At 43.6% G+C, this 27,067-nt stretch overlaps 1 protein-coding gene across 2 annotated transcripts; it reads left to right on the top strand.

Annotated features, from left to right (window-relative positions):
- The first annotated feature begins 1,293 nt into the window (after positions 1-1,293).
- SH2D1B (SH2 domain containing 1B) lies at positions 1,294-26,320 on the top strand. 2 transcript variants are annotated; one of them, XR_007148207.1, is made up of 5 exons: positions 1,294-1,530; positions 19,755-19,818; positions 22,471-22,636; positions 24,402-24,539; positions 24,697-26,320. XR_007148207.1 is itself a non-coding variant. In XM_047840748.1 (4 exons), the coding sequence occupies exons 1-4, from the start codon at positions 1,367-1,369 to the stop codon at positions 24,437-24,439; spliced, it is 432 nt and encodes a 143-aa protein (XP_047696704.1). In that variant the 5' UTR covers positions 1,294-1,366; the 3' UTR covers positions 24,440-26,320. The 2 variants fall into 2 exon arrangements, 1 of the variants encoding a protein (XP_047696704.1); XM_047840748.1 differs by having other exon boundaries at positions 24,402-26,320.
- The last annotated feature ends 747 nt before the right edge of the window (positions 26,321-27,067 follow it).

Below are 27,067 nucleotides of genomic sequence, written 5' to 3' on the forward strand. Positions count from 1 at the left end.
TACAGACCTCCAGTTATAAGTTGAATAAGTTCTGGGGAGTTTAATGTACATAGTGATAGCTCTACTGTATTACATACTTGAAAGTTGCTAAGGGAGTGGATCTTAAATGTTCTCACCACAAAAAACAAACGGTAATTAGGTGGCAAGATGAAGATGTTTGCTTATGGTACAGTGGGAATCATTCTGCAATGTAGAAAGATAGCACATCAATGCATTATACACCCTAAATTTACACAATGTTATATGTCAATTATATCTTAAAGCCGGGCGGGGGTAAGGCCATAGAAATTACTCTTAAAGCTAAATCTGACTCTCAGATGACGGAAGTCCCCCTTCCCAAGAATATCAGCTGATCAAGGCAGAAAAGGCTCAGGAAGAGAGAGAAAGAAAGAGAAGGAAAGAAAGAAAAAAAGGAAGGAAGGAAGGCAGAGAAAGCAAGAAAGAGAAAATAAAAGGGTTTTCTCATCAATACCAGCAGACTAAAGAGGGCTCAGTGTCTCCGGATGGATAGACTTTTCTTGGTCTTTCTTCATGGGGACACATCACTGCTGTCCTCCAGGACAGGAACTTCAAAGGACCCAAAGATATTCAAACCAAGCCTGCTATACTCCTTTCTTGTACCTGGAGAACTATTCCTGAACGATTTTGCATACCCAGATATCTCTCCCACCTGCACCAGCTCCTTCCAAAAAGCATAATGCTGGAAGATGTTAACAGTGGCCTTTGTTCATCAACGGCCGGGAGCCTTAACCAGGGGCTGGGCTGTCTCCCCACATTGCATTCAGTTGCCTTTTGTTCCCACTAATGTCTTCTGATTTTCATGCCATTTGACCTGTGGAAGTCTTACCTTTTCAATGGCTCCATTACATCTGGACAAACCTGGCTTCATTCAGGACCTGAACACTTTCTGAGCACCTGTTATGAGCTTAGCATAGCACAGTGATGGGCAGCTCCAGCCAGAAATGGGCAAGGGTCGCAGCCAAAGGTAGCGGTGTGCTCCCTGGAAGGAACACCAGCAGCCGGAGAAGGAGAAAACAGGTGATTTAGGGTGATACTCAAGGCCGCAGCCCCGTCCTGGGGAGCTCAGCCTCGGCCTTGCAACCCACCCACGAACATCACCGAGTTTACCGTGTGCTCAAACTTGCTCTCACTCACTTCTGTGAGTCACACTAGGGCCACTCACAGGCTGAAATGTCATGGTCACTTCGTCAGCCCCACCCCTTTCATTTCCTGAATCTTTTGAAATAGTCTGGGTCCCGCAAGGCAGCGTCACCTCACTGCCACCAGCCAGCTGGAGAGGTGCTTCCAAAGGCCCCTCAAGGCCACTCCTCTAATTCCCTCCTCAGAGCCGTCCCCGGACTTGGGGATGGATTTCGGGGATACCAAAGGGCTCCCCATGGATCTGCCTTGTTACCATGGCCCTCTGTCCAAGAAAGACTGCGAGACTTTGCTGCTCAAGGATGGGGTGGATGGCAACTTCCTGATAAGGGACAGCGAGTCCATGCCGGGAGTGCTGTGCCTCTGTGTCTCGTGAGTAGTCTCATCTTGCGCGCGCGCACACCCACACACACACACACACACACACACACACACACCTGGAACCTCACACCGAGTATAGTAGAAGCCCAGTGGGAAAGACATTGTATTTCACTCCGACCTTGCAGCCCAGATGAGCAGAATGAGAAAAGGCTAGGCTCTGCTTGAAGAGGGCGCAAGGAGCGTGTCCTATCCATCTGTCCACGGCGCGTACACGACCCCAGGAGCCCCTGTGCAGCAGCAGGGGAGGGGTGGGGGCAAAGGGAAGGGCTGCAGGAAGTATGGGGGGCAAAGGGGCATTGCAGAGGCAAGGGGGTGCACGTGAGAAAGGAAGAAAGAGGAAGAAAGAAAAAAGGATTTTCTCATCAGTGCCAGCATATCTAAAGAGGAGGGCTCAGTGTAGAGGTCGGTTTGTTTGCTCTGGCAAAAGGCTAGATGCCCTTCAGGAAACTTTAATCCGAGAGACGTAAGTTTTCACGTATATTCTGCCGGCTCCTCTGGTGATACTTAAAATACGATTTCAAATTTTGTTAGATGGGTAAAGGGCCTCCACATGCATCCTTTCCTTTCATCCTTAGAGTCAGTCAAGGCCAGCAGAAACAGTCACCATCTTCTAGACGAAGAAACAGAGACCGGATTTCTCAAACGCCTTGCTTGTGTTGAAATTTATCTGGCATCTCCAAAGAGTTCAGGCCAGAGTATCAGAGCTCCCCCGCTAAACAAGCTTGTTCAGTCCCGTTTAGAAGGCAATCCTGAACAGCTATCGGTGGGAACCTAACTATCTTCAAGTGTTCTGTTTGGAGAGATCACTGAAATTTTTCTTTTGCCTGTTATAGGAATTAAAACCCAAGTGTCTCTATGGATGTGCTTCAGTGCTTCTTAGAATGAGGACAACAGGGGGGCACCTGGGTGAACCGTCTGACTTCGGCTCAGGTCATGATCTCACGGTTCGTGGGTTCAAGCCCCGCGTGGGGCTCTGTGCTGACAGCTTGCGGCCTGGAGCCTGCTTCGGATTCTGTGTCTCCCTCTCTCTCTGCCCCTCCCCTGCTCATGCTCTGTCTCTGTCTCTCAAAAATAAATAAACGTTAAGAAAATCGTAAAAAAGAAAAAGAATGAAGACAAAAGGGACTGTCATTACTAACAGAATCGGCAGAGATAGATTTCCTTTTTTATATGATGCCAGGGATGTAGGTAAAAGAAAGATAGCCTTAGGGGTTAGCAGTTTGAGTTTTCAAATTACCAGTGATGACAAGAGTGTATTCATATATTTCTTAGCCATTGGTAATTCTTATTTTGAGAATTGCCTACTCACATTCCTTTTTAATGTTTATTTATGAGAGAGAGTGCAAATGGGGGAGGGGCAAAGAGAGAGAGGGGGACAGAGGATCCAAACCGGGGTCTGCTCTGACAGCAGCAAGCCCTATGCGGGGCTTGAACTCATGAACAGTGAGATCATGACCTGAGCCGAAGTCGGACGCTCAGAAGACTAAGCCACCCGGGGGGCCCTGAGCAATCACATTCTTTACCCATTTTTAGCTTGAGTTGTTTCTCTGCATTGTTTTTTTCCTGATTTCTATGTATGAAGGCAAAACTTTTTTTTTTTTTTTTCAAAAAGGACACAGGCACAAAGGAAATCTACAGACCAATTTCAATTTTAATTAATGCCACTTTTCAGTAAACTACTAACAAAACAGAAGCCAGGAACACGTTAGAGGAGAAAGTACACGGTGCTCAAGTCTGGTCCATTCCAAGACGTCAAGGACGGTTCCAGGTCGGGTAAATTATTAGTTTAATGAAATATTAATTAGCCAAAGTTTACGAACGGCATAACTCATTCAGATTTGGTTAAAAGTATTAGGTAAAATTCAGTATCCATCCCTCAACTAAATACACACACATGCACACATGTGTGCGCTTACACACTCCTAACCATACAAAGCCAAATAGGTACTTTCTTCACCAAAGGCTGGCTGAAGCACAGGAAAATTGCAGCTAAAATCATGAATGTAGGAGCACTGGGTGGCTCAGTTGGTTAGGAGTCAGACTCTTGATTTCAGCTCAAGTCGTGATCTCACGGTTCGTGGGATTGAGCCCCGCCGAAGTCGGGCTCGGCACTGACGATGCAGAACTTGTTTGGGATTCTCTCACTCTCTGCCCCTCCCCATCCCCCAATTTTTTTTTTTGAAAACGTATAAAAAGGTAGTGAATCCCAACTATCTATTCAAACACGGCACTAGAGCCTAGGGAGATTCTAACAGGGAATTTGCAATTTTTTTTTTTCAAGGAGATCCAAAACACGTAAATGAATTATAAAAGGGCAAAGGATAAATTTAAGAAGAGGCAGTTTTATGCAAATCAAGGGCAGAAAAGTTGAACAAGAGGGTCTTTTTAGAGGAGGTGGCATTTGAGCTGGAACTGGAAAGAGTGGGTAAGATTGGATTACAGGGAAGCGGAATGGAAGGCATACCTAGAGGTAGGATGTTTGACAGGGTTCGAGAAAAGTAGCTTGGAAATGGCTTTTGGTAGAGTAGGTTTGGGATGATGTCATGGGGTCTGAAACGAATGACTGTGTAGGTAATGGGGAAGCGCAGATGGTTTCCATGCAGGGAAATGACCAGACTGGAACTCCTCGAACTCCCCCAGACTAGAATTTTCGGAGCTCCAGTGTGATATGGAAGATGCTCCGAAGCCGACAGGTGATGGCGGTTGAGGGTGTTGTGTCTCTGGATGGGAGATGGCGAGGAACAGGGCAAACAGCAGGAATGGGAAAAGCAGGTGCCAGGGACGTCATAGAGACAGGAAGACCCTGACCCAGACTTCAGGGTAAGTAGTCTATCCTGGGACGTTTATCCGTCGACGTTGTCGACGTTTCTTTTCGACAACTTTGTGGAATATCCAGCTAGCCTGCATATTCACCTAAAGCGAAAGTCTCTAAGAAACGGAAAAAGAACACTAAATCAAATGATGAGAGAGGAGTACATATTTTTGCCCGTGCCCATGTCCCTGAAAGGCAGACCTATCTCAGGTGCATCAGGCTTAAGGCTCAGGTCAAATGGCCCCCATCTCAATGGCCTTTATCATGATCCCTGTGAAATTTTGTCACCACGCAGATCAGCACTGACCGTTCAATTCTAGTTGTCCAACGGGTGTTGAGAGTCTCTTAGATGCCAGGAGCTATGGTGGGCACTAGATTGGTGCCCTCAACACAGCTCAGAGCCTCGTGGGGAAAATAAAGAAGTAAACGGACACTCAAAGTGTGTGCCGATGACCGGACTCACATTGGGGTGTGTGGGAACTGAGAGCAAAGAGCGACTCACTCATCAAGGTGTGGAGAGCTTTAGTGGAGCAGGTATTTGGAGGATGAATGAATAGAACCTTCACGCATTCATTCAACAAGCATACACTGAGCGCCTCTTATAATGTGTATTCCAGACACAGTTCTAGGCATCGGGAAAATAGCGATGAATGATACGGGCATCAGTCCTGCCCTTGTGAAAGTACATTCCGGTGAGAGGAGACAATAATGGTGAAAACAAAACAGAGTCATAGTACAGTGAGGGATAGAGAGGCTACTTTAGGTTGCCGGACGTGAGCAAAGCCAAAATGGTCTCAAGAATTAGCCTATTTGCCTGTAACTGTGCATTTGGAGCCACCGTGAAGGTCCTTTTTTTTTTTTTTTTTTTTTTTTTCGAGAAAGAGAAAGAGAGAACATGTGCATACGTGAACAGGGGAGGAACAAAGAGATCCCACGACCGTGAGATCATGACCTGAGCTGAAATCAAGAGTCTGATGCCCAACCAACTGAGTTACTCAGGTGCCCCATGAAGGTGGTTTCTAGGAGCTGAACATTGTGACAGGCATGTTGTATTTGTTATCTCACTTGCCCTTTGCAAAGCCATTTCTAGTAGGTGACGTTACCCCTAATTTGTGGGAGAAGAAACTAGAAGTGCTTCTTCTTCTTTTTCCCCTTCTCCTTTCTCTCCTTTTCCTTCTTCTCTCCTTTTTCAACTTGTTTATTAAATAGATAATCTCTACCCGCAAGGTGGGGCTCGAACTCATGACTCTGAGACCAAGAGCCACATGCTCCACCTACTGAGCCAGCCGGGTGCCCCAGATACTGGAGTGTCTTATTAGATAACTTGTCCAAGCCCAACTTGCCAACGCGTCAGTATGTTCCTTCTTACCAATGTCCCCAGTGCCCCTGACATATGCTCAAGGTACTCGCCTTGGAATTGTGTTATAAAGTGCCCAAGCCGAGGACCGGAGGTCTTGCCAGCAGACCCTGATACGTGGAGTCTTACCATTCTGCTTCCCAACATTGAGGCTGCCCCTTCTTTGCTGTTAGAATGGCAATATGGCAATAGGCCACCTTCCATGCTTTCACAGACCTAAACAAAAATATCTTAGGAAAGTTTCGAACTAAAGGAAGTCACACGAAGAGTTGGCCAAGCAGCACCTAGTACTGACCAGAAAGCGATGTGGTAACTCTAGACAGGAAATGTTACTTGATCGTGTACCCTGATAGAGCTTTCAGGAAGCACCAGCATGCAAAAACACTGCCTCTGTAGTGTGACCCTGTGAGTGTGAGAAGTTGGACGTGGGTCTGCCTTTATAATCAGTAGAGTCAAAGTGGAGTGGCTACAGGGAGAGCCGAGGCTTCCTCTGTGGGTCTGAGGGGAAAGGAGGGACTTTCTGTAGCCGTGGGACGGCTGCCGATGAGAAGAATCCGGGCCCTGACTTACCACATGTCCTCACTGAGGAGAAAGCAGAGATAGAAAGGAGTGGAAGAGCCCCGGGTGGAGGCGGGGGGTGCAGAGAGGGTGTCATTTCTAGCTCCCAGGTTTTGAGATCTTTGGAAAGACTCTAGAGCTCGCAAAGGAAAAAAAAGAATTCAAACTTTTTTGGTTATTTTAGAAAAGCCAAATGTGGAGAAAGGTATAAAAAAGAAAGCAGAAATGTTCTCAGTTTCACCACATGGAAATTACCATTTCTGATATTTCAGTACACATGTCTCCAGGCTGCTCTCTATGCATATGCGTGTATAAGGAAATACGTATATGTACACAAATCGTTCATCATACACGAGGGTTTGCACACTGGTTTTTTCCAGTGCATCGTTGGCATCTTTCCCCATCAAAGAAAGCCAACACACACCATCTTTTCGGGATTGCTGGCTGTTTTGTTGATTGGATATATCATAATTTATACATAATCAGACATTTAGGTTATTTCCATTTTGGTCCGGCGGACCCAATATAATTTGAGACTATTAACATTTTCCAGAATTTAATAGAAATCAAATCATAAAGTAGTAGCCCTTTTTGTCTGACTTCTTTCTTTTTTAAAAAAAAATTTTTAAAGTTTATTTACTTATTTTGAGAGAGAGAGAGAGCACAAGCAGGGGGGAAGCAGAGAGAGAGAGGGAGAGGACCATAAGAAGGCTTCATGCAGCGCAGAGCCCGACGTGGGGCTCGAACTCATGAGCTGTGAGATCACGACCTGAGCCAAAATCAAGAGTCAGATGCTTAACGGACTGAGCCATCCAGGCGTCCCCTTGTCTGACTTCTTTCATCCAGAATAATTATTTTGAGATTCATCGGTATAGTTACAAAGTGCATTCTTTTCATTGCTGAGTAGTATCCCATTACCCTATTGGTTTAGCTCATTCGGAACTATTACACCTGAAGTGGCTATGAATATTTGTGACCAAGTCTTGTGGACGTATGGTTTCATTTGTCCCAGGAAAATAAGTGCTGAGTCATATGTTCAATGTGCGTTTATATTTCCAAGAGACTACCATGCTGTCTTCCAAAGTGAATGCACTATTTACATTCCCATGGGCATCTTGTGAGTTCTGATTGCTCCACATTCTCACAAACACTTTGCTTGGTCTGCTTTCTAAGTTTAAGCCATATTAGTAAGTGCGGTGGTATTTCATTGTGGTTTTAACGTACGTGTAGCTAATGAATAACGATACTGAGTATTTTTCCATACACTTTTTTGCCATCCATATATCTTTTTGATGACGTATCCATTCAAATATTTTGCCCATGAAATTTTTATTTTCCTATCATTTATTTTCTTAGTCTTGATAATTCTTTACCTATTTTGGTGCAAGTTCTTTATGAGACAGGTGGTTTGTGAATATTTTCTCCCATTTTGTGGCTTGTCTTTTTATCCTCTTTAACCAGTGTATTTCAAAGAACAGAGATCCTTAATTTTAATGAGGCCAAATTTTATTAGTTTTTTCTTTTGAGGACCACAATTTTGGTGTGTATGTAATAAATCCTTGCCTAACTAATTTCGCAAAGGTTTTCTCCTTTGTTTTCATCTAGGTTTTAATAGTGTCAGCTTTTGCATTTATTGCAGCCCATACTGATTTAATTTTTGTATCTGGGGTAAGGTTAGGGTTGGAGTTCATTAGGTATGGCTACCTCACTGTTCCAGCTCCTTTGTTGAAAAGATTATCTTTTCTTCTCATGAATTGCTTTGATGTCTTTGTTAAAAAAAAAAAATCTATTGACCATGTAAGTTTGGATCTGTTGATCTATTGATCTTTTTTCTATCTTTATGCAAATTCTATATTGTGTTGATGACTTTCTTTTTATAATAAGTTTTGAAATCACGTAGTGTAAGTCCCCAACTTTTTCAAGGTTATTTTGGCTGTCCTAGGTTCCTTGCATCTCTGTACATATTTTAGACTCAGCTTTTCAGCTACCACCAAAAAGAGCCTGATGGGATTTAGGTTGAGATTGCATGAACCTATCCATCAATTAGGGGAGAACTGACATGGAAACTTACATGTATACTTCTGACCCATGAACATAGTTTAATATCTCCATTTATTTAAGTCTTTTAAAATTTCTCTCAGAAATGTTTTGTAACAGGTCTTGTATATCTCTTGTCAATTTCATCCCTAAGATTTCGTCTTTTTGTGTTGTTTGACATGATGTTACTTTAATTTCACATTCCACTTATTCAATACAAGTCAATAAAAATATAGTTGACTTCTGTATATTGATCTTGTATCCTGCCGCCTTGTCGAACTCACTCGCTAGCCTGGTGGCTTCTTTGTAGCGCTCATGTGATTTTCCCTATGCCATCTGCAATTAAAGATGGGCGTACTTCTTCCATTTGAATCTTCCCATTCCGTTTCTTTCCTCGCCTTAGGCACTAGCTAGGACTTCCACAGCAACGCAGAATAGAAGTGACAAGTGCCAAAATCCTTGTCATCTCCTGATCTTTGGGTAAAAGTATTCAGTCTTTTACCATTGTGATTTTAGTTCTTCTCTTCCTAGTAAGGTTGAGAGTTTTTATTAGAAATGTATATCAAAGTTTGTCAAATGCTTTTTCTGCATTGATTGAGAGTCATATTTAGTCTGTTAATTTCTCTCTTTTTTTTTTCTTTAAGATTCTACATATACGTGATACTGTACAATATTTGTCTTTCTCTGTCTGGCTTATTTCACTTAGCATAATGCCCTTAAGGCCCATCCATGTTGTTACAGATGGCAGTGTTTCCTTCCTTCTCATGGTTGAAAAATATTCCATTGTATGTGTGTGTATATATATATATACATGCATGTGTGTATATATATATACACACACATACACCACATCTTTACCCGTTTATCTGTTGATGGACACTTAGGTTGTTTCCATATCTTGGTACTGTGAATAATGCTTCATTAAAAATGGAAGTACAGATATCTCTTCAACATACTGATTTCATTCAGTTTGGATACCCAGAAGTGGGATTGCTAGACCATATGGTAGTTTCATTTTTACGTTTTCATGGAATCTTCTTACTGCTTCCTAAATAGTAGCTGCACTAGCTCACATTTCCACCAACAACACACAAAGCTTACCGTTTCTCCACATCCGTGACAACACTTATTATCTCTTGGCTTTTTGATGATAACCATCTGACAGGCGTGCGATGGTATCTCAACGTGGTTTTGATTTGTATTTCCCTGATGATGAGTGATGCTGAGCACTTTTCACGTACCTGTTGGCCATTTGTATATCTTCTTGGGAAAAATGCCTATGTAGTTCTCCCCATTTTTAAAATCAGATTACTTGTTTGTTGCTATTGTATGAGTTCTTTATATATTTTGGATATTAGCCCCTTAGCATACATATAATTTGCAAATATTTTCTCCTATTCAGTAGTTTGCCTTTTCACTTTGTTGTTGGTTTCCTTTGCTGTGCAGAGCTTTGTAGTTCAAGGTAGTCCCACTTGTTTATTTTACTTTTGTTGTCTTTGTGTTCAGTGTCACAAAAATCTTTGCCAATACTGATGCCAAGGAGTGTATCCCTTTTGGTTTCTTCTGGGAGCTAATCAACCAATATTCATTAATTTTCAAATATTAAAACAACCTTGAAATTAATCCTGACATAAATCCCATTTGATTACTATGTGGAGTCTTTTGTATACATTGGTTAATTTGATTTGCCAACATTTTGGTAAGAATTACTGAATCTATGTCATGGGGAATATAATCTGTACCTTAACTTTAAAAACATGTCTATAAATGGTTTTCATATCAGAGAAATGCTAGCCTCACAATATAAATTAAGAGTAGTCTCTTTAATTTTCTGAAGAGTTTATTTACAATTGGTATTATTCCTTTCTTAAATGTTCAGTAGAATGTATCAGTAAAGTCATCTGGGCCTAGAATTTTCTTTGTGGGAAAGTTTTTAAGTACCAATTCAAATTCTTTAATAGGTACAGGGTTATTCAGTCTATTTTTTTGAGTGAGGTCTGTTACTTTGTGTTACCAAGTAAGTTGTGCATTTCACTGATGTCAAATGAAACTTTAATATATTTTTTGAATGTTTATTTATTTTGGGGGGGGGTGAGGGGGAAGAGGCAGAGAGAGAGAGAGAGAGAGAGAGAGATAATCCCAAGCAGGCTCCACGCTCAGCATGGAGCCCAATGTGGGGCTCAATCACATGACCCCGAGGTCATGACCTGAGCCGAAATAAAGAGTCAGACGCTTAACCAACTGAACCACCCAGCTGCCCATGAAACTTCATTAATATTATTTACCCTTTGAGAGAATAACTTTCTCTTTTGTTTATTTTCTGTACTGTTTTTTTCCCCCCATTTGTATTTCAATGGTTTCTTCGTTTCACTTTTGGTAGTTTCTGTCATGTCACTTTACCTCCAAGTTCACGAATTAATTTTTTCTGCAACATGAAATTTGCTGCTAATCCCATTCAGCATATTCTACATCTTAGACAATGCAGCTTTTACCTCTAGTATTTTAATTTGGGTGTCTCTATGTTCCATGTTTCTGCATAACAAGCTCTATCTTTCTTCTAGATTCCTGAGCATCTGAGATAATCTCAATAACAATATTAATGTCCTTGTCTACCCAGGTAGGGCCTTATGGTCTCCCTCAATTGATGAGCTAGAGGTAGAAGTCCAGGAAGTCTGTTGTGCCTAGAACTCATGGGGGAGAATGCAGAAGAGGAGAGAGACACATGGAGAAAGATCTGCAGATCTGCCGATCATCCAGGGATCTGCAGAAATCTCAAATCTTCAGCTTAGTGGTGAATAGCTCATCCACATGAGGAAGGTACCCACAGCCAGGTTAAAAAAAAAATCATTCAAAAGAAGCCAATAGAAAAATCTCTGGGACTCTCATTAGTCTGCAAATGCGTGTGTTCTCACCAGACAGAGTAGAAACTCTCATAGTTCATGGACATCAGTTAGGATATTGACTCGTAGTGGGATAGAATAGCACAGGTATAAAACTGGTTTTGAGCATACTGGATTTGAAACACCTAGTGGACATTTAAGAGATGTTAAGTAGTTGAATAAGTGAGTGGAGTTCAGGGCAGGTTGGAGCTAGGGATGCCAATTAAAATATAATTTGAGGGGCGCCTGGGTGTCTCAGTTGAGCATCTGACTTCAGCTGAGGTCACGATCTCACGGTTCAACCCCCGCGTTCAGCTCTATGCTGACGGCTCAGAGCCTGGAGCCTGCTTCAGATTCTGTGTTTCCCTTTCTCTCTGCCCCTCCCACTCTCATGCTTTGTCTCTCTCTCTCAAAAATAGACACTCAAAAAATAATATATAATTTGATAAGAATTGTTATTTTTTACAATACTTAATCTTTCCATTCAAAAACATTGCCACTCGTGTCTCTTAGTAAGATTTCTTCATATAGGCTTGGCACATTTCTTGCTAAGATAATTCAATGCAGGGGCACCCGGGTGGCTCAGTCGGTTAAGCATCTGACTTTGGCTCAGGTCACGATCTTGCAGTTTGTGGGTTTGTGCTGACAGCTCAGAGCCTGGAGCCTGCTTCGGATACTGTGTCTCCCTCTCTCTCTGCCCCTGCCCTGCTCACGCTTTCTCTCTCTCTCTCAAAAATAAACATAAAAATTTAAAAAAAAGATAATTCAATGCAACTCAACAAATATTCACTGAGCGTAACTATGGGGCAGGCAAAGTGCAGGAGTGAGCAAAGCAGACATGAGTCTGGCCTTTCGGAGCTCACAGCCAAGTGTGAGGTGCAGGGGAGGAAATGAGTAATTGAAATTCAGTATGATCAGAGGTATATTTGACCAGTAAAGGACAACTTTTCTCAAAGTTTCCCCTCCTTCCCCCTGATGGAGCACCCCACCCAAGGCGCTCCACCTAAAGCACTCAGTGCCCTGAATCATCAACTCAGCTGCCTTGCACCACCAGGTCTTTGAGCAAAGCTTTGGATGACAAAGATGACATGTGGCTGCTTGGCTGCTATGAGCTTAGTGAGGATATTATGATATCAGTTACTGTAGCTTTAAGAGACTTGAGAAGGGGTAAGACAGGAATCTGCCAAGTGCACCCCAACAGCCATTGCCCCTCTTTGGTCCCTGTGGACATCAGCAGGTAGGCACCTCTACCCCTTTCCCATCCCAGCACAGGGGGAGAAATTGGGAGACCAATTTTTATACTATACTCATTTTAGGTCTTTTTTTTTTTAAGTTTATTTATTCATTTTGAGACAGAGAGAGAGCGCGCATGTGTGAACGGGGGAGGGGCAGAGAGAGGTGGGGGAGAGAGAATCCCAAGCAGGCCCCACGCTGTCAGCGCAGAGCTCGACTCGGGGCTTGATCTCACCAGCCATGAGATCATGACCTGAGCTGAGGTCAAAGTCCGACGCTTAACTGACCAAGCCACCCAGGCGCCCCTGGGTCCGTTTCTTCGAAGCACAACTTTTTTCTGATGACTGAAAAAAGTAAATCCTTCCTGAAAGAGAATCACTAGAGAATAAAAACATAGCCTTTACTGCAAAATAGTGTACTTCAAAAGGGCCGAGGATGTCACACTGCCAGAATGGCTAAAATCAAAAACACAGAAAACAAGGGTTGGGGAGGATGTGGAGAAAAAGGAACTCTTGTGCACCATTGGTGAGCATGTGAACTGGTGCAGCCACTGTGGAAGACAGTCTGGACGTTCCTCAAAAAATGTAAAATAGAACTGTCTTGTGATCCAGTAATTTCATTATTGGGTATTTACCCCCCAAAAATATGAAAATACTGTGTATACACACACACACACACACACACACACAGTGGGACTTTATTCGGCCAAAAGAAAAGAATGAAATCTTGCCACAACGCGGATGGAGGTAGAGTGTATAATGCCAGGTGAGATAAGTCATCCAGAGAAAGACAAATATCCTATGACTTCACTCATATGCGGAATTTAGGAAACAAACCAACAAAGGAAACAAAAAACCCAAATCAAAAAACAGACTCTGAACTATAGAGAAGAAACATGGTTACCGGAGGGGAGATGGGGGAGCGGATGGGGCAGAGAAGTGAAAGGGATACAGAGGACACAGTTGGTCGTGACGAGCACTGAGTAACGAATCGAAGTGTTGAATCACCATATTGGACACCTGAAACAAACACAACCCTGTGCGTCTACTACCCTGGAAGGAAAATTGAGCCCCTTTTTGACTGTTGGTTTGTTTTTGTGTTGGGATAAAGTCTGTTTCAGAGTAGTCAGCGTGCAGACTCTTAGAGAGCTAACCCCTGACATTCAGAAGGGCTTGAAGAACAAACTCTGCTTTCAGGAAAAAGGTATCAGCTCCTACGAGGATCCAAAATGTCCAAAACAGATTTGTTTGAAGTTGCAGAGCAAGAGAGGAGATTGTTTGAAGGTGAAAAAAATCAAAGGAAAGTGGTCAGAGTGAGCGTAAACTTACCCCAACTAGTGTCAACAGATAAGGCTCTTCCGACAGATGGAAGTGTTTGCATAAAAAAATCCTCAGAAGCCAGTGATGACCCCAGTGATTCACCCCCCTCCCTGTCTTCTTCCCTGCCCCTCCCTTCATCCTCACCTCTCCCTTTCCCCATTTGCACCTCAAAATTTCACTAAAAATAGCTATTTTACTTTACACTTTTCATTATTTTAAATTTAATGAGGTGTACGGAGTGTTTGATTTGTTATTTTTGGGACACTATATGCTAATTAATTTCATCTAATGATGGTTTGCATTAGAAAATTGGTATTTATTTTATGTCTTGTCATTAGTTTTACACTTTGACCTAATATTTTATCATATATTTATGATTTTCTTTGATTGTAAATGTGTTTAAATGTATTACATATTTAGTTTCTATGATCTTTGCTTTTTAGTAAATAATAAGATATTGGCATTGTCAGTTTTGTGTCAATATTACCAATCTCGAAAGGTACACACCGAGGCTTATAGAGTGTATGCATTTCAGCTTTACTAGATTTTGCCAAATTGTTCTCCAAGACATCAGTATCTAATTACATCCCATTGGTTGTATGTAAAACTTTCTATAGCTTCACATAACAGCCAATATTTTCCATTAGTAAACTCATATGTCTTTACCAGTTTGGTGTGAAATGATATCTAATTATGGTTCATATTTGTATTTCCCTGATTGAGAGTGAAGTGAAGCATCTTTTCCTATGTTTATTGGACATTTTGTTTGCCTTTTTCTTACGGTAAATCAGTGTTCTTATTACATACTAGTGCTGCAATATCTTTTCCCAGTTTGCAGACTTTTTTGCTTTGCTAATGTATTTTGATAATTAGGAATTTTGATTTAAGTAATTAAATTTTTTGAGGGAAAGCATGTGCTTGCATGTCACCGTGTGTGAGTGGGGGAGGGGCAGAGGGGGAGAGAGAGAGAGAGAGAGAGAGAGAGAGAGAGAGAGAGTCCCAAGCAGGCTCCATGCTGTCAGCGCAGAGCCCAAGGTGGGGCTCGATCCCATGAATTGTGAGATTATGACCGAAGCCAAAATCAAGAGTTGGACACTTAACAAACTGAACCACCCAGGTGCCCCAAGAAATTTTAATTTGAATATAGTGAGTTCATTAATCTTTCTTAAGGCTTATACTTTTTGTGATGGAAAGAAACTTCTTCCTTAACAAGTCACTAAGTTGTTCCTTCATATTTATTTCTCCTAAGGTCACTGTTTTGTTTTTTCACAGTTAGGTCTTCAATTAGAATGTGAAGTAGGTGGGGTACCTGGGTGGCTTAGTAGGTCAAGCTCCCAACCTCAGCTCAGGTCATGATCTCACGGTTTGTGGGTTCGAGCCCTGCGTCGGGCTCTGTGCTGACAGCTTGGAGCCTGGAACCTGCTTCGGATTCTGTGTCTCCCTCTCTCTCTGCCCCTCCCCCACTAGTGCTCTGTGACTCTCTCTCTCTTTCCCCAAAATAAATAAACATTAAAAAAAAAAAGAGTGTGAAGTAGGGTCCACTTTTACTTGTTTACATGTGAGAACATCACCGTCACCATTTAACAACTAGCCTGTCCCCTCCTCACTGCTCTGTTGTGCCAACCCTATCATAGACCAAGTTTTCAGACATATGTGGATCTGTTTCTGGGCTCTCTATTTTATTCCATTAATATCTTTTCTACCCTCGAATCAGTTCCTCGCTGTCTTAATTATAGCTCTATAAGAAGACATGAGATGTGTTAAGACAGAAACATGCCCTGCCGTCCCTTCACATGCAGCAATCTTATTTTTCTTATTCAACATTGACCAGATTTGGGGCACCTGGCTGGCTTGGTCGGAAGAGCATGAGACTCTTGATCTCGGGGTTGTGAGTTTGAGCCCCATGTTGGGTATAGAGATTACTTAAAAGTAAAAAAAAATTTTAAATAAATTGACCATATTTTTGTGCAGAGGAGGGACATAGCCTGACTCACATTTTTTTTTGCACAAAAATTCAAGGCATTTGTTAAATATTAGAAGATATAAGAGTCAATGACAATTGCTACTTGACGATTGAAATCAAAATCATCTTGGTGCAAATAGATGACAAATATTTTTGCTATTTATCTGTATAGGAAAATCTTTTGAACAAGTAGAAAAAGTTAATAAATCTCTATAATTAAAACAACACATCTGACTCACAGTTTTTAAAAGGGCCACCCTAGCTGTGGAAAGAATAAGAATTAATGACATCAGGGAGAGGGAGGAAGAAATTTCTAGATCTATGTCCTTGAATAGATGAAAATGGATGGCATCCAGTGGAAGTAAGAGGGATTAGTTCCAGAGTAACATGCAAGGTTCAGGCATGGTAATTAAGGCAGAGTAGGTGACCGCACAGGCTAATAGCTGTGGCAATTCAGAGACTGGCGGTTTCCTTCTGATTGCTTGAATCTCTATGAAGTCATCAGTTAAGCGTGAGGTGTTCAGGGTTTAAGAAGAAAGGAGACAACGTAGAATCACTATTGAGGGAATAGGGAAGGAAATGCTTGCCTCGGGTGGGGGCACTAAGAGCCCATTGGAGTTCTGTGGTCATTAATTCAAAGTGAGACCAGTCAGCATGCCAAGGGTGACAACAGTGAAAAGTGGTAGGGCCAATAGATTGGAGGCTCTATGGTCAAGGGATTGATGGGGTCAGTGAATGGAGGAAAGGGTCTAGAAGTGGGAGCAAGAGAGTGGGATGTGTGAAGGTCACATTACAAAGGGTTACGGTTAGTGGCAATCACAAGCTCAAGGTTGAAAGCAGGGCTGGCTTCATGGCTTGCCACCCACACAGTTGCACAAAGCCCCCCCGTTCACAGGGCCCTGCACTTGGTTTAATGCTCTGCTGTCGCCATGTTGAAATTCCTAACCATTTTTTAACAAGGGGTCTTGCATTTTGATGTTGCCCTGGGCCCCCAGTCCTGGTTGTTGGACATAGGAGCGCGTGGCTGATGTAGGTGGAAGGTGAGGCCCCTGGAGAAGAGCTGAAGGAGGTGAGAAACTGGAATGTCTCAGGGGAATGTACGTGTGGACTACAATCATGGAGGCTGAGGCAGGAATAGCACTGAAGACAGTGACGATGGGCTAAGAGCTAGGCCGTGCCATGGAGAATCGAGTGGCAGTAAGCCGGGGCACGACATGCCACAGCAGGGAGGGGCAATAGGTAGGCAACATAATCTAATGATGTGAACCTCAAAGCTGAGGGTTTGGAGGAAGGAGGGAAACAGCTGAGAACCGGGACACGGGTGTCCCCCTCAGGCCCTGCAGGGGGAGGGAGGGCTTTGGGAGAAAGAAGCAGCCTTGTAGACGAGGCAGGGGGGGCCATGTCCTGGGGCAAAGCAAGGTTTCCTTTAGAGCAAGGTGGACGGGGATGATTAAAGACTGGGGTTCTTGTAATGATGACAGCAGGGACAAAGGGCATGATGAGATTAGGCCAGGGGACTGAAGGCAGAGAGTAGAGGCAAGACTGTAAGCTTTGGAGCCAAAGAAGGGGCTCCCCCGTCACCATCGGTGATGGGGCGAAGGCCTAGGATAAACCTGGTCTTTTTATGTATCTTTAGTATAAATGTATGCTGGAAGAACCATGTTTCTTTGATAAGTTTTTAAGTGGCATTTATAAAATAACAGGGGCACCAGGGTGGCTCAGTCGGTTAAGCGTCCAGCTTTGGCCCAGGTCATGAGCTCATGGTTCCTGTGCCGTCAGCACAGAGCTCGCTTTGGATCTTCTCTCCCCCCACCTCTCTCTCTGCCCCTTCTCTGCTCACGTGCTTTCTCTCTCTCTCTCAAAAATAACAAATTTAAAAATAATAATAATTAGAACAGAGGGTATTAAAAAAATAAGTTTTTACGTTTACCCAAAGACCCTATAGTCATATAAAGTATATGCTCTGTAATCTCTTAGTGAATTTTTTCCCCTAAACATTCCAAAATCAATGCAGGTAGGTATCACAAGTTCAAAAAGTCCATTTCTTTGCAAAGCAATGTGGCAACATGGCTCGTTATTTCATTTAAAATGCTAAGGGCGCCCGAGTGACTCAGTTGGTTAAGTGTCTGACGTCGGCTCAGGTCATGATCTCACAGCTCGTGAGTTCGAGCCCCACGTCGAGCTCTGTGCTGACAGCTCAGAGCCTGGAGCCTGCTTCAGATTCTGTGTCCCCCTCTCTCCTGACCTTCCCCTGCTCACACTCTGTCTCTCTCTCCTCAAAAATAAATAAACATCAAAAAAAAAATTTTAAAGTGCTTTGCAAAGAAAAAGATCAAATTTGAGCAATGTCTGTCTTTACAACTTGAAGTCTATGGCTTTCGGACTAGTTAACGTAGAAACTCCATTTGCTTTACTCTTTCACATTCCTCTGGTGGAGGTTGTCTTAGCTCATAATACAACAGTATAATTAAAAATGAAGTCATTTAAGAACTTAACATTTGATAGTTGGGTCTCTAAGGACTGGGTGATCAACCAAATGCAACGTATGGACCTCGTTTGGATCCTAATTTGAACGATACCTCCGTGAAAAGGAATATTTGAGACCTCTTCCCAGATGTGCGATACCTTATCACATGTGGACAAGGACTCATGTGAAATGTTGTGTTGCTTCCCATGTGATTTGGGGACACCCACTGGCTTATTCCGGCCTCAGGAAACCCCACAAAAAGGATTGGGATTTGAAGTCAACTGCCAAAGCCTTCAGACAAACAGTGATAAAGTCTTCTGTAAAAAGCTTCTGTTAACGCTCTAAGTAGCTTTCTAAATTCTCAATTCAGTCCAATGATTCTTTGGCACAGGTGCAAAGTGGTGGTGTGAGAGTCATCAGATAATTTGAACCTCATGTCAATGCCTTTAATCTCTCACTCCCTCTTTTTAAACAAATGTTTATTCATTTTTTAATATATAATTTATTGTCAAATTGGTTCCATAAAACACCCTGTTTATTCATTTTTGAGAGAGGGAGAGCATGAGCAGGGGAGGGTCAGAGAGAGGGTGGGGGGGACAGAGGATCCAAAGTGGGCTCTGTGCTGTCAGTAGTGCGCCAGATTTGGGGCTCGAACTCATGAACCCTGAGATCACGACCTGAGCTGAAGTCAGACACTCAGCCAACTGAGCCACCCAGGCATCCCTTTTTTTTTTTTTTTTTTTACATTTTAATGTTTGTGTGGGATCAGAACACGTTGAACGGTTGGTAGAAACATTTAACGTATGCATTTTTCTCCTGGAAAGCTATTGTTAATTTGACACTTTACATTGATGGCATCTTGGAGTTGCAGAAATACGGTAATGTTTGTATGCTATATCTTGCTTTGGAAATTGTTAGATTGGGTCTGTTGTGTAGATTCCGGTTAGATTACTTAGCCAGTGGCACCAATCCCAACGAAGAACAAAAGCACAGCATGTCGCCTCCCTGGACAGAACTCTCAACGTTCTGTTTTAATTAACACTAACTATCTCTGTCGAGGTCAATGACACATCGTTTGGCAAACAGTACAGGAATGGCTCAATGGCATTTTGTATGTTGCACCAACTTAGAGCTAAGTGAAAAAAACTAGAGCGAAGTACCAAGACCATGGAAATAGAAAATTCCCTCTCCTTACCCTCTTGGCCACAAGCCCTGACGTCCACCAGCAGAATTAGGGTCCCCATTTCCAAACCTTTGTCTCTTTCAAATTCCCACAGATGAGAATGCCTGAAAATGATCGGTTTCTTTTTAGGACCCAAGAATGCCAAAGGCACTGCACGCATAATAGAGAGGTATATGCTACCCGGATTTGCCTATGAGAACCTTATGTTGGGGTGCCTGGTGGCTCAGTCGGTTGAACGTCTGAGTCTTGATTTCCGCTCAGGCCATGATTCAGAACCTGCTTGGGATTCTCTCTCCCTCTCTCTCTGCCCCTCCCATACTCTCTCCCCCTCTCTCTCTCTCTCAAAATAAATAAATTAACTTAGAAAAAAAAAGAATATAATGATTCACACAGTTATCTTCCCACAGGTTTAAAAATTTCGTCTACACATACCGAATCTTCAAAGAGAGACACGGGTTTTACAACATACAGGTAAGAACATACCAGAACTGCTGTAAAAGCAGCAACAAAAGGTGGGGAGAAGAATCTGAGATCATCTCTTGAACCTGAGATGTGGCCACGTAGAGGCATTTTAAAAAGGGAAGCCACATGCAGAGTTTGAGTCAAATCAATAGTTAACCCTGTCTTTCTCTGAGGGAAATAGGGAGAATTTTTGAATAATCAAGGTTGTTATTCAGACCCGTAGAGGTATGCATGACCCTGGATCCCCCAGGGTCAAATGCACCAGCCTGGACTCCATACGGGACCACTGTCCAATTAGAAGACGACGACGCAATGACCAGGGTGGGATGCAATGGGAAGGTGGGGAGAGGTCTGAATGTTTAGGAAGCCGTGTGAGCTCCATGGTTATAGGAAAATATAAGGGGGCATCAGTGGACTAGCAGTCTTGGGGGTTTCTTTAATTTTTCTGGTTTACTGAGCACTAAGCAGAAAAAAACCTTTTTTTTTTTTTTGAAATGATTTCTCTGGCTTAGGAAGTAGAGTATAATAAATTTAACTGAATCTTCACTAACAGGGAATCCTGAAATAATCTTTTTGAAGCACTTGCAGACAAGATTAAGCAGATCTTTTTACTGCAAAATATCTCAGAATCTTCAATATGTTAATGTTCGTTGTGCATATTTAAAAGAAATTAGAATATGCAGTGATCCTCAAGCACACACACATATCACACACACATATATAGCCATATCCATATGTGTGTGTGTGTGTGTGTGTGTGTGTGTGTGTGTATGATGTATGGTGTGTGTGTGATGTGTGTGTGCATACATGTAATTTTTCATTTCCCTACAAAGGACATTATTAAGGCAATTGACAAAATTTGAATAAGGTCTGTACTACATCAAGGTTAATTTCCTCATTTTATTTATTTATTTATTTATTTATTTTTTTCAGCATTTATTTTTAGTTTTGGGACAGAGAGAGACAGAGCATGAACGGGGGAGGGGCAGAGAGAGAGGGAGACACAGAATCGGAAACAGGCTCCAGGCTCCAAGCCATCAGCCCAGAGCCCGACGCGGGGCTCGAACTCACGGACCGCGAGATCGTGACCTGCTGAAGTCGGACGCTTAACCGACTGCGCCACCCAGGCGCCCCTAATTTCCTCATTTTAATCATTGTAGTGTGGATATGTAATGTCCTTGCTTTTTTTGGAAATATTGAAGCATTTAGGGTTAAAGAGCTATCGCGTTTGCACTCAATCTCAAAAAAAAAAAAATATATATATATGTATCGCTATATATGCACATATATCTATACACATTTAGAAAGAGAAAACGAAAAGCAAATATATACAATAAAACGTTAACCTTTGAGGGGTAGGTGAAGGATATATATATACAGATTTTAAAAAGAGTTTTGCAACTTTCCTTCAAGTCTGAGATTATTTCAAAATAAAATGTGTTCTAAAAAGCAACTTATATTAAAACTTTTTTTCTTTGTTGTCCATGCTTTGGGAGATTGTGATAATTCCTTAATACCATATTTTGTCTCTTGTCTGGACAAAGCAGAGAGGCACGGAAATCAGTTATAACTCAGATACAGGAGGCATCTCACTGAGGGGTAGCAAAACTCTCAGGGGCCTGTAGTGAGTGGATGGGGGCTTGGGTTGAAGTGACGGCCTTATATGGAACTTCCCTGCAGTCTGCTGCAAAGTCTGCCAGAATCTCTGATGAAGGTTAACCACACCACACGTCAGAGAAACTTCTGGTCACCACACCCGTCTGCAGTCTGACATGGAGCCATCTGAGAACCACAGTGATCATCAAGAAAACCATGAACATAGGACGAGGGAAGGACAAATAAGATAAAAACAGAGAGGGAGACAAACCATAAGAGACTCCTAAATACAGAGAACAAACCGAGGGTTGCCGGAGGGGCGTTGGGTGGGGGGACGGGTTACATGGGCCGGCCCTTGTTGGGATGAGCACTCAGTGTTCTAAGTAAGTGAGGAATCACTAAGTTCTATTCCTGAAATTATTATTATGCTATATGTTAACTAACTTGGATTTAAATTAAAAAAAAAATTAAAATTAAAATTAAATTTAAATTAAAAAAAAGGAGAAAACACACACAAGTCACCGTGTCTGACATCGGCTCCCAGAGGGGTACCCTGTGTGGTACCCCAGACAACTTGCTGAGGTTGGGGCTCACTGCAGACCGAGGCGGGACGCCTCAGTCATTATTCCCTTTACTCACAGTAGCTCAAGTCAGAGGCCGGTCTTAAAAACAAAGGTTTCTGTGTATTTCCATTGCTGTGAGCTCTTTTTTCTTTTTCTTTTTCTTTTTTAATGTTTTTAAATTTATTGAGAGAGAGAGAGAGAATGCACGGGGGAGGGGCAGACACAGGGAGAGAGAGAGTCCCAAGCAGGTGTGGAGCCCGTTTCAGGGCTCGAACTCACAAACCATGAGATCATGACCTGAGCCGAAATCAAGAGTCAGGCGCTTAACCCGCTGAGTCCCCCTGGGGGGCCCCCATCGGGGTGAGCTCTGAAGCTTGAACCGCCAGCCACTTATTTTCAGTTTGCCAGCTCAGAGGTAGCCCTGAAAACCACATCTTTGAGAAGTATCACATTTCACTCACAGTTGAAGGTGACGAGCCATCTCCTTCTTGTATCTTGGCAGACCGTGGAAGGCGCTCCCAAGAAGATCTTTCCAGACCTAAAGGAATTGATCTCCGCATTTGAGAAACCAAATCAAGGGCTGGTGGTCCACCTTGTACGGCCAATAAAGAAAACCAGCTCCCGCCTGAGATGGAGACGGTCACAGATAAAGTTGGATAATATTTACGGTAAAAACCCTTAACAGGGGGGGTCCAGAAGGAACCTTATAGTCCCGTTTCTTCCACTGGCCGACTTTGCCCCATGACCTTGTGCGAACCACCGTTCGGGGAAGGGACGGACAAGCAGGCAAAATTTTCAGATGAGAAAATCGCTCCAAGGCCCTCTCCAAGGCTCATACTGTCACATTCTGCTCGATAAGTGCTAGGGGACGAGTGATTTCAGATACATCCCTAAAGGAACGGAAACATGGCGGAACATGAGAGATGGTCAGTAAACCTAAGTGCCGAGAATCCACGCTGAGGCCTCTCAAATTGTTACCGTGAACAGCCGCAACGACTCTCTTACCCCCACCTTGAACCTGCTCTCAGAAAATAATCTCTCTTGTCAGGTACAAAGTGGCTGGAATTTAGCTCAGACCCCCTGAGACATTTTTGGCTCACCCCCGTTTTCTCATGGTGGCGTGTGTGGCTACGTTCCCAAGCAGAGGGATTTCAGCTATGAGTGGCCAGGTTGGGGGTGTTGGTAAGAGAGTTCCAGGCCAGCTAGGGAGCTCCAGGGAACCTGAAATCACCCCACATTCCACTCTGTCCACAGCAAAATCACCCTCCGGAGTGCCAGGGCAAGCTTCTCACCCCCCCCCAACAAAACTAAGCATGGCTTTTTACTTTATTTATTTTAATAAAGTTTATTTATTTTGAGAGAGAGGCAGTGCAAGCAGGGGAGGGGCAGAGGGAGAGGGAGAGTGGGGCTCCAACCCACGAACCGTGAGATCATGACCTCAGCCCAAATCAAGAGTCGGACGCTTCACCGACTGAGCCACCCAGTCGTCCCGAAGTATGGGTTTTTAATGATCAAAATAAACCCCCCCGGGGGCACCTGGGTGGCTCAGTCCCTTAAGCGTCTGACTCTTGGTTTCAGCTCTGGTCATGATCTCATGGTCATGGAATCGAACCCCACGTCTGGCTGTGCGCTGATGGCACGGAACCCGCTTGGGATTCTCTGTCTCCCTCTTCTCTCTGCCCGTCTCCCACCCCCCCAAATAAGTGAATGCACTTTAAGAAAGTAATGAAAGAATGAAAACAAAAACCCCTCCTCCGCCACTGTTTCTCTGCCCCCTGCCCCCTGCACACACAAAGTCACTTCCTATATAGGTTCGGCTACGGGTGTCGTCCCGCGGCCATGTTCTACCAAAAATTATAGAAAAAAAGCACAAAGTGGGGGGTGGCAGAGGTAGAAACCCAGGAATGTACGTGTGCCGAGGGTGGTTGGGGCGGTGGTAGTATCTGTCCAGCAATGATTAAAGAATCACAAATGGAAGAGGAGCGTCCTTTGAAGATCTTTCCTAAGAACTGGGCGGGAGTCTCACCTCCCCAGCTGCCCATGCTTGATTAGCCCTGGTGGGTGACCCCCCCAGAGTCTTCAGCTTTCCCCAAAGGGGAGACAGTCCTCTCCCCAGCTCGTTGCCTTTCTCCATTCCCTTGGCCTCCTTAGAATAAGCTTCAGATGCTCTCAGTCTCAGGGAATCACAGGTTTTCTGCCAGGGGGTGGAGGCATCTGGGATGGGAATCTCCGATGCCTAACCTTGTAAAGAGACCCACCCCCATTTTGTCAGCAGAGCTCCCTGGGGTACCCCAGCCCTTGAAGATGCCACTGTGATGCAACAACCGAGGTCGTCCTGTGCCTGGAGAGAGGTCTTCTTTCCCTGGAGTGAGGTCGGTCAGTGAGACTCCTGGGCACTGATCCTCATGGCTGGTCTTCTGTTTCTTTCCCCAGAGAACAGTAACAGTGAATATGTGGAGGTCTTGCCTTGAAGACAAGGAGACTGAACAAAGCAATTCGAGAAGACGTCAGGTGTCAGCTCTCACTGGTGACCCTGCTTCTCCTGCAGATGTGGACCTGGAATGCTGAGCTGTAAGTGAGCTATTCAGACTCTCCTGGACTGGGCGACTGAAGATGTTCTGTCCACCAGCCTCAGAGAACTCGCTCCCCATGTCCCCACCTCCCATGCATCCACCACGAGCAGCTTTGAAGCCCCTTTCCCCCTAAGCACTCTTCTTTCTGGGAATAGGACAGCCTGAACCTATTCTCCCTGACTTATCAAAGATACCACTACATCATGGGTGACACCCTCCTTTAGACCAGGCAATCAGAAGCACAGCTTCATACAGAAGAGAACCCACTTGGCCGTGAGCTAGGAGCCTGAGTTCCAGCCCTGTGGCTACGTGACTTCGGATAAACCTCTTCTCCAGGTTGGGTCTCCATTTCTTCATCTGTAAAACAAACACTGCCCCTGCCCCTGTGCTGAGCCCAGCTGTATCTGGTGGAGTTGAGGGGTCCTGGGGTGATGGAGATGTACTTGGAATTGGCATGGGTCTCCATCCTCCCAAACAGCCAACATGGTCTCTGCACCTGCCTGTCCTGGGCTTGGTCATGACGGAGGCCCTGACCCCTCCCACACCCTTCTCCCCCTTCATTCTAGCTCTCCTCTTTCTTACTAATCTTGATATTCCTGCCAAACACATCCATGGATGCATTATCTCCCTGGTTTTGCCCAATTTCACTAATGCACGAACCACTTCAGCAGCATGGATGTAGCTGTGTACCACACTGATAGGTGTGGGGATTTTAAAGGTACCCTCCTTCGTGTGGTTCCTGTTCCCACTGGATTCTAAGTGCCCCCCAAAGCACGCTTGGGTCTCCCTCCTATTCCCCAGAGTGGAAATGTGTGCTGTGTAGAGCTGTGCCCGTTCACAGAACTTTCTGACAGGAAGCACATTCCTGAAGGGTTTGTTGAATTGGTTCTAAGTCCTTTGAATTTTTCTGCTGGTTCGACATTCTAACTAAAACCTGATTAGTGTGGAATGTGCCAATTCTATGCCCATCCTCTTACCTATCTTCAAGCCATAGTGATTCATTTTACCCTACTGGTCTTATCTTTCAAAGTTATTCAAGAGAGGAGCTCGAGATTTCCGGATGACATGAACAGACATTGTGGTTGGAGTCCCAAAGTGTAAGCCATTCTGAGTTTCTGGCTCATAGAAATCCAGAGCTATTACCAAGTAGGTAAGAAGTGAAATGCAGTCACCATATTCAGAGAGCTGAGGGCACCAGAAGCAAGCCTGCTTCTTGGGGTTCAGTCCCTAGTCTTTGATTCTATATCCAAAGAAGCATGTGTCAGTTGCCAGAGTCCCGAGCAATCTTTGGCACAGAAAACATATTCAGGGCCAATGAAAATATATTTATTTCTTGAACAAATGACTGAATAAGTTAGTAGATAAAATGTAGCCACTCGTTCCAGATAGCAGAGATTTGTTTGAGCTTCATTCATTTCAGAACCTAGTAGAACAAGACTGTTAGTTCAAGACCTTGCAGTCGTAATTCTCGTAGAAGTGATTTCCTTTTTCTGAGTACCCTTGCATAGCACTTTACATGATGCTTGGTCCCCCGTGGGATTTCACCGCATTTCTCAACCAAGCAAGCCACACTGAGTAGCCGATGTGGATGCCATACTATAATTTGCTGAAATTTTTTTAGAAGACCTTGAACAGGTCACGTGAAGGACAGTTGCAAGATCCGGGTAGGTGGGACAGGAAGCAGTGGGGGGGGGGGGGAAGACCTGAGAAACAATAATGGCAGGTGTATTAAGTGTTTGGGGTGCCATTCTGTGACAGAGGATGCAACGCCTACCAGCAGAACTCACACCAGTGCTGGCTCTCTATAGGAGGGCAGTTTTAGCCGTGTGGCAAAAAGAACTCTGAACCCACTAGAACAATCTTACACTAAGAGCCTGCCTATGTTGTAGTTTAGGTGGAGGGTGATATTTTCCAAGGATATGGGAGAGATGCGTCCTGCCCCGAGAAGAAATTAGACTGCCTGAATGCTAAGGTACCTTCCAGTTCAAGGATCGTTGGATCCTATGGTCATCTCGTAACAGTTTAGTGGGAATCTCTCTCCCTCTCTTTCTTTTTTGGACTTCCATATGGAGAATGGTGTTAATCACATCCCTTAACTCTTAACTCATTATCACCATTAATCCATGGAAGACCTTTCTTCTGTTTTATTTCATTGTTATCCTCTTTGCGCCGCATTCCAATGATCACACCCTTCCCCATGGGAAGTTGCTCAATACTATTTGATATATACCTTTGATATGTATGCACCCTTGTAGAAGGTACAGCATTGGTTGTGAATACAGGTCTTTTATATTTACATACACAATATCCTATTGTTCCAATTATGTTATTACCTTTCTCACTGAACACCATGTTTGGTTCTAGTCTATATTGTTGAGTGTAATTCAGTCTCTTTTTTTTTTAAGTTTATTTATTTTGAGAGAGAGAGAGAGAGAGAGAGAGAGAGAGAGTGTATGTGAGCAGGGGAGGGGCACTTGTGAGTGAGAGGGAGAGAGAGAATCCCAAGCAGGCTCCACACTGTCAGCT

The sequence above is a fragment of the Prionailurus viverrinus genome, chromosome F1 (genome assembly GCF_022837055.1).
Source record: "Prionailurus viverrinus isolate Anna chromosome F1, UM_Priviv_1.0, whole genome shotgun sequence".
NCBI lineage: Eukaryota > Metazoa > Chordata > Mammalia > Carnivora > Felidae > Prionailurus > Prionailurus viverrinus.

What these genes read in the sequence shown, in the direction of transcription:
- SH2D1B (XM_047840748.1), top strand. Translation starts at nt 1,367, where the DNA reads ATGGATTTCGGGGATACCAAAGGGCTCCCCATGGATCTGCCTTGTTAC. An exon ending in GTGCTGTGCCTCTGTGTCTC is followed by an intron (nt 1,531 to 19,754) that starts GTGAGTAGTCTC and finishes ATCTTCCCACAG; the next exon opens with GTTTAAAAATTTCGTCTACA. An exon ending in AAAGTTGGATAATATTTACG is followed by an intron (nt 22,637 to 24,401) that starts GTAAAAACCCTT and finishes TTCTTTCCCCAG; the next exon opens with AGAACAGTAACAGTGAATAT.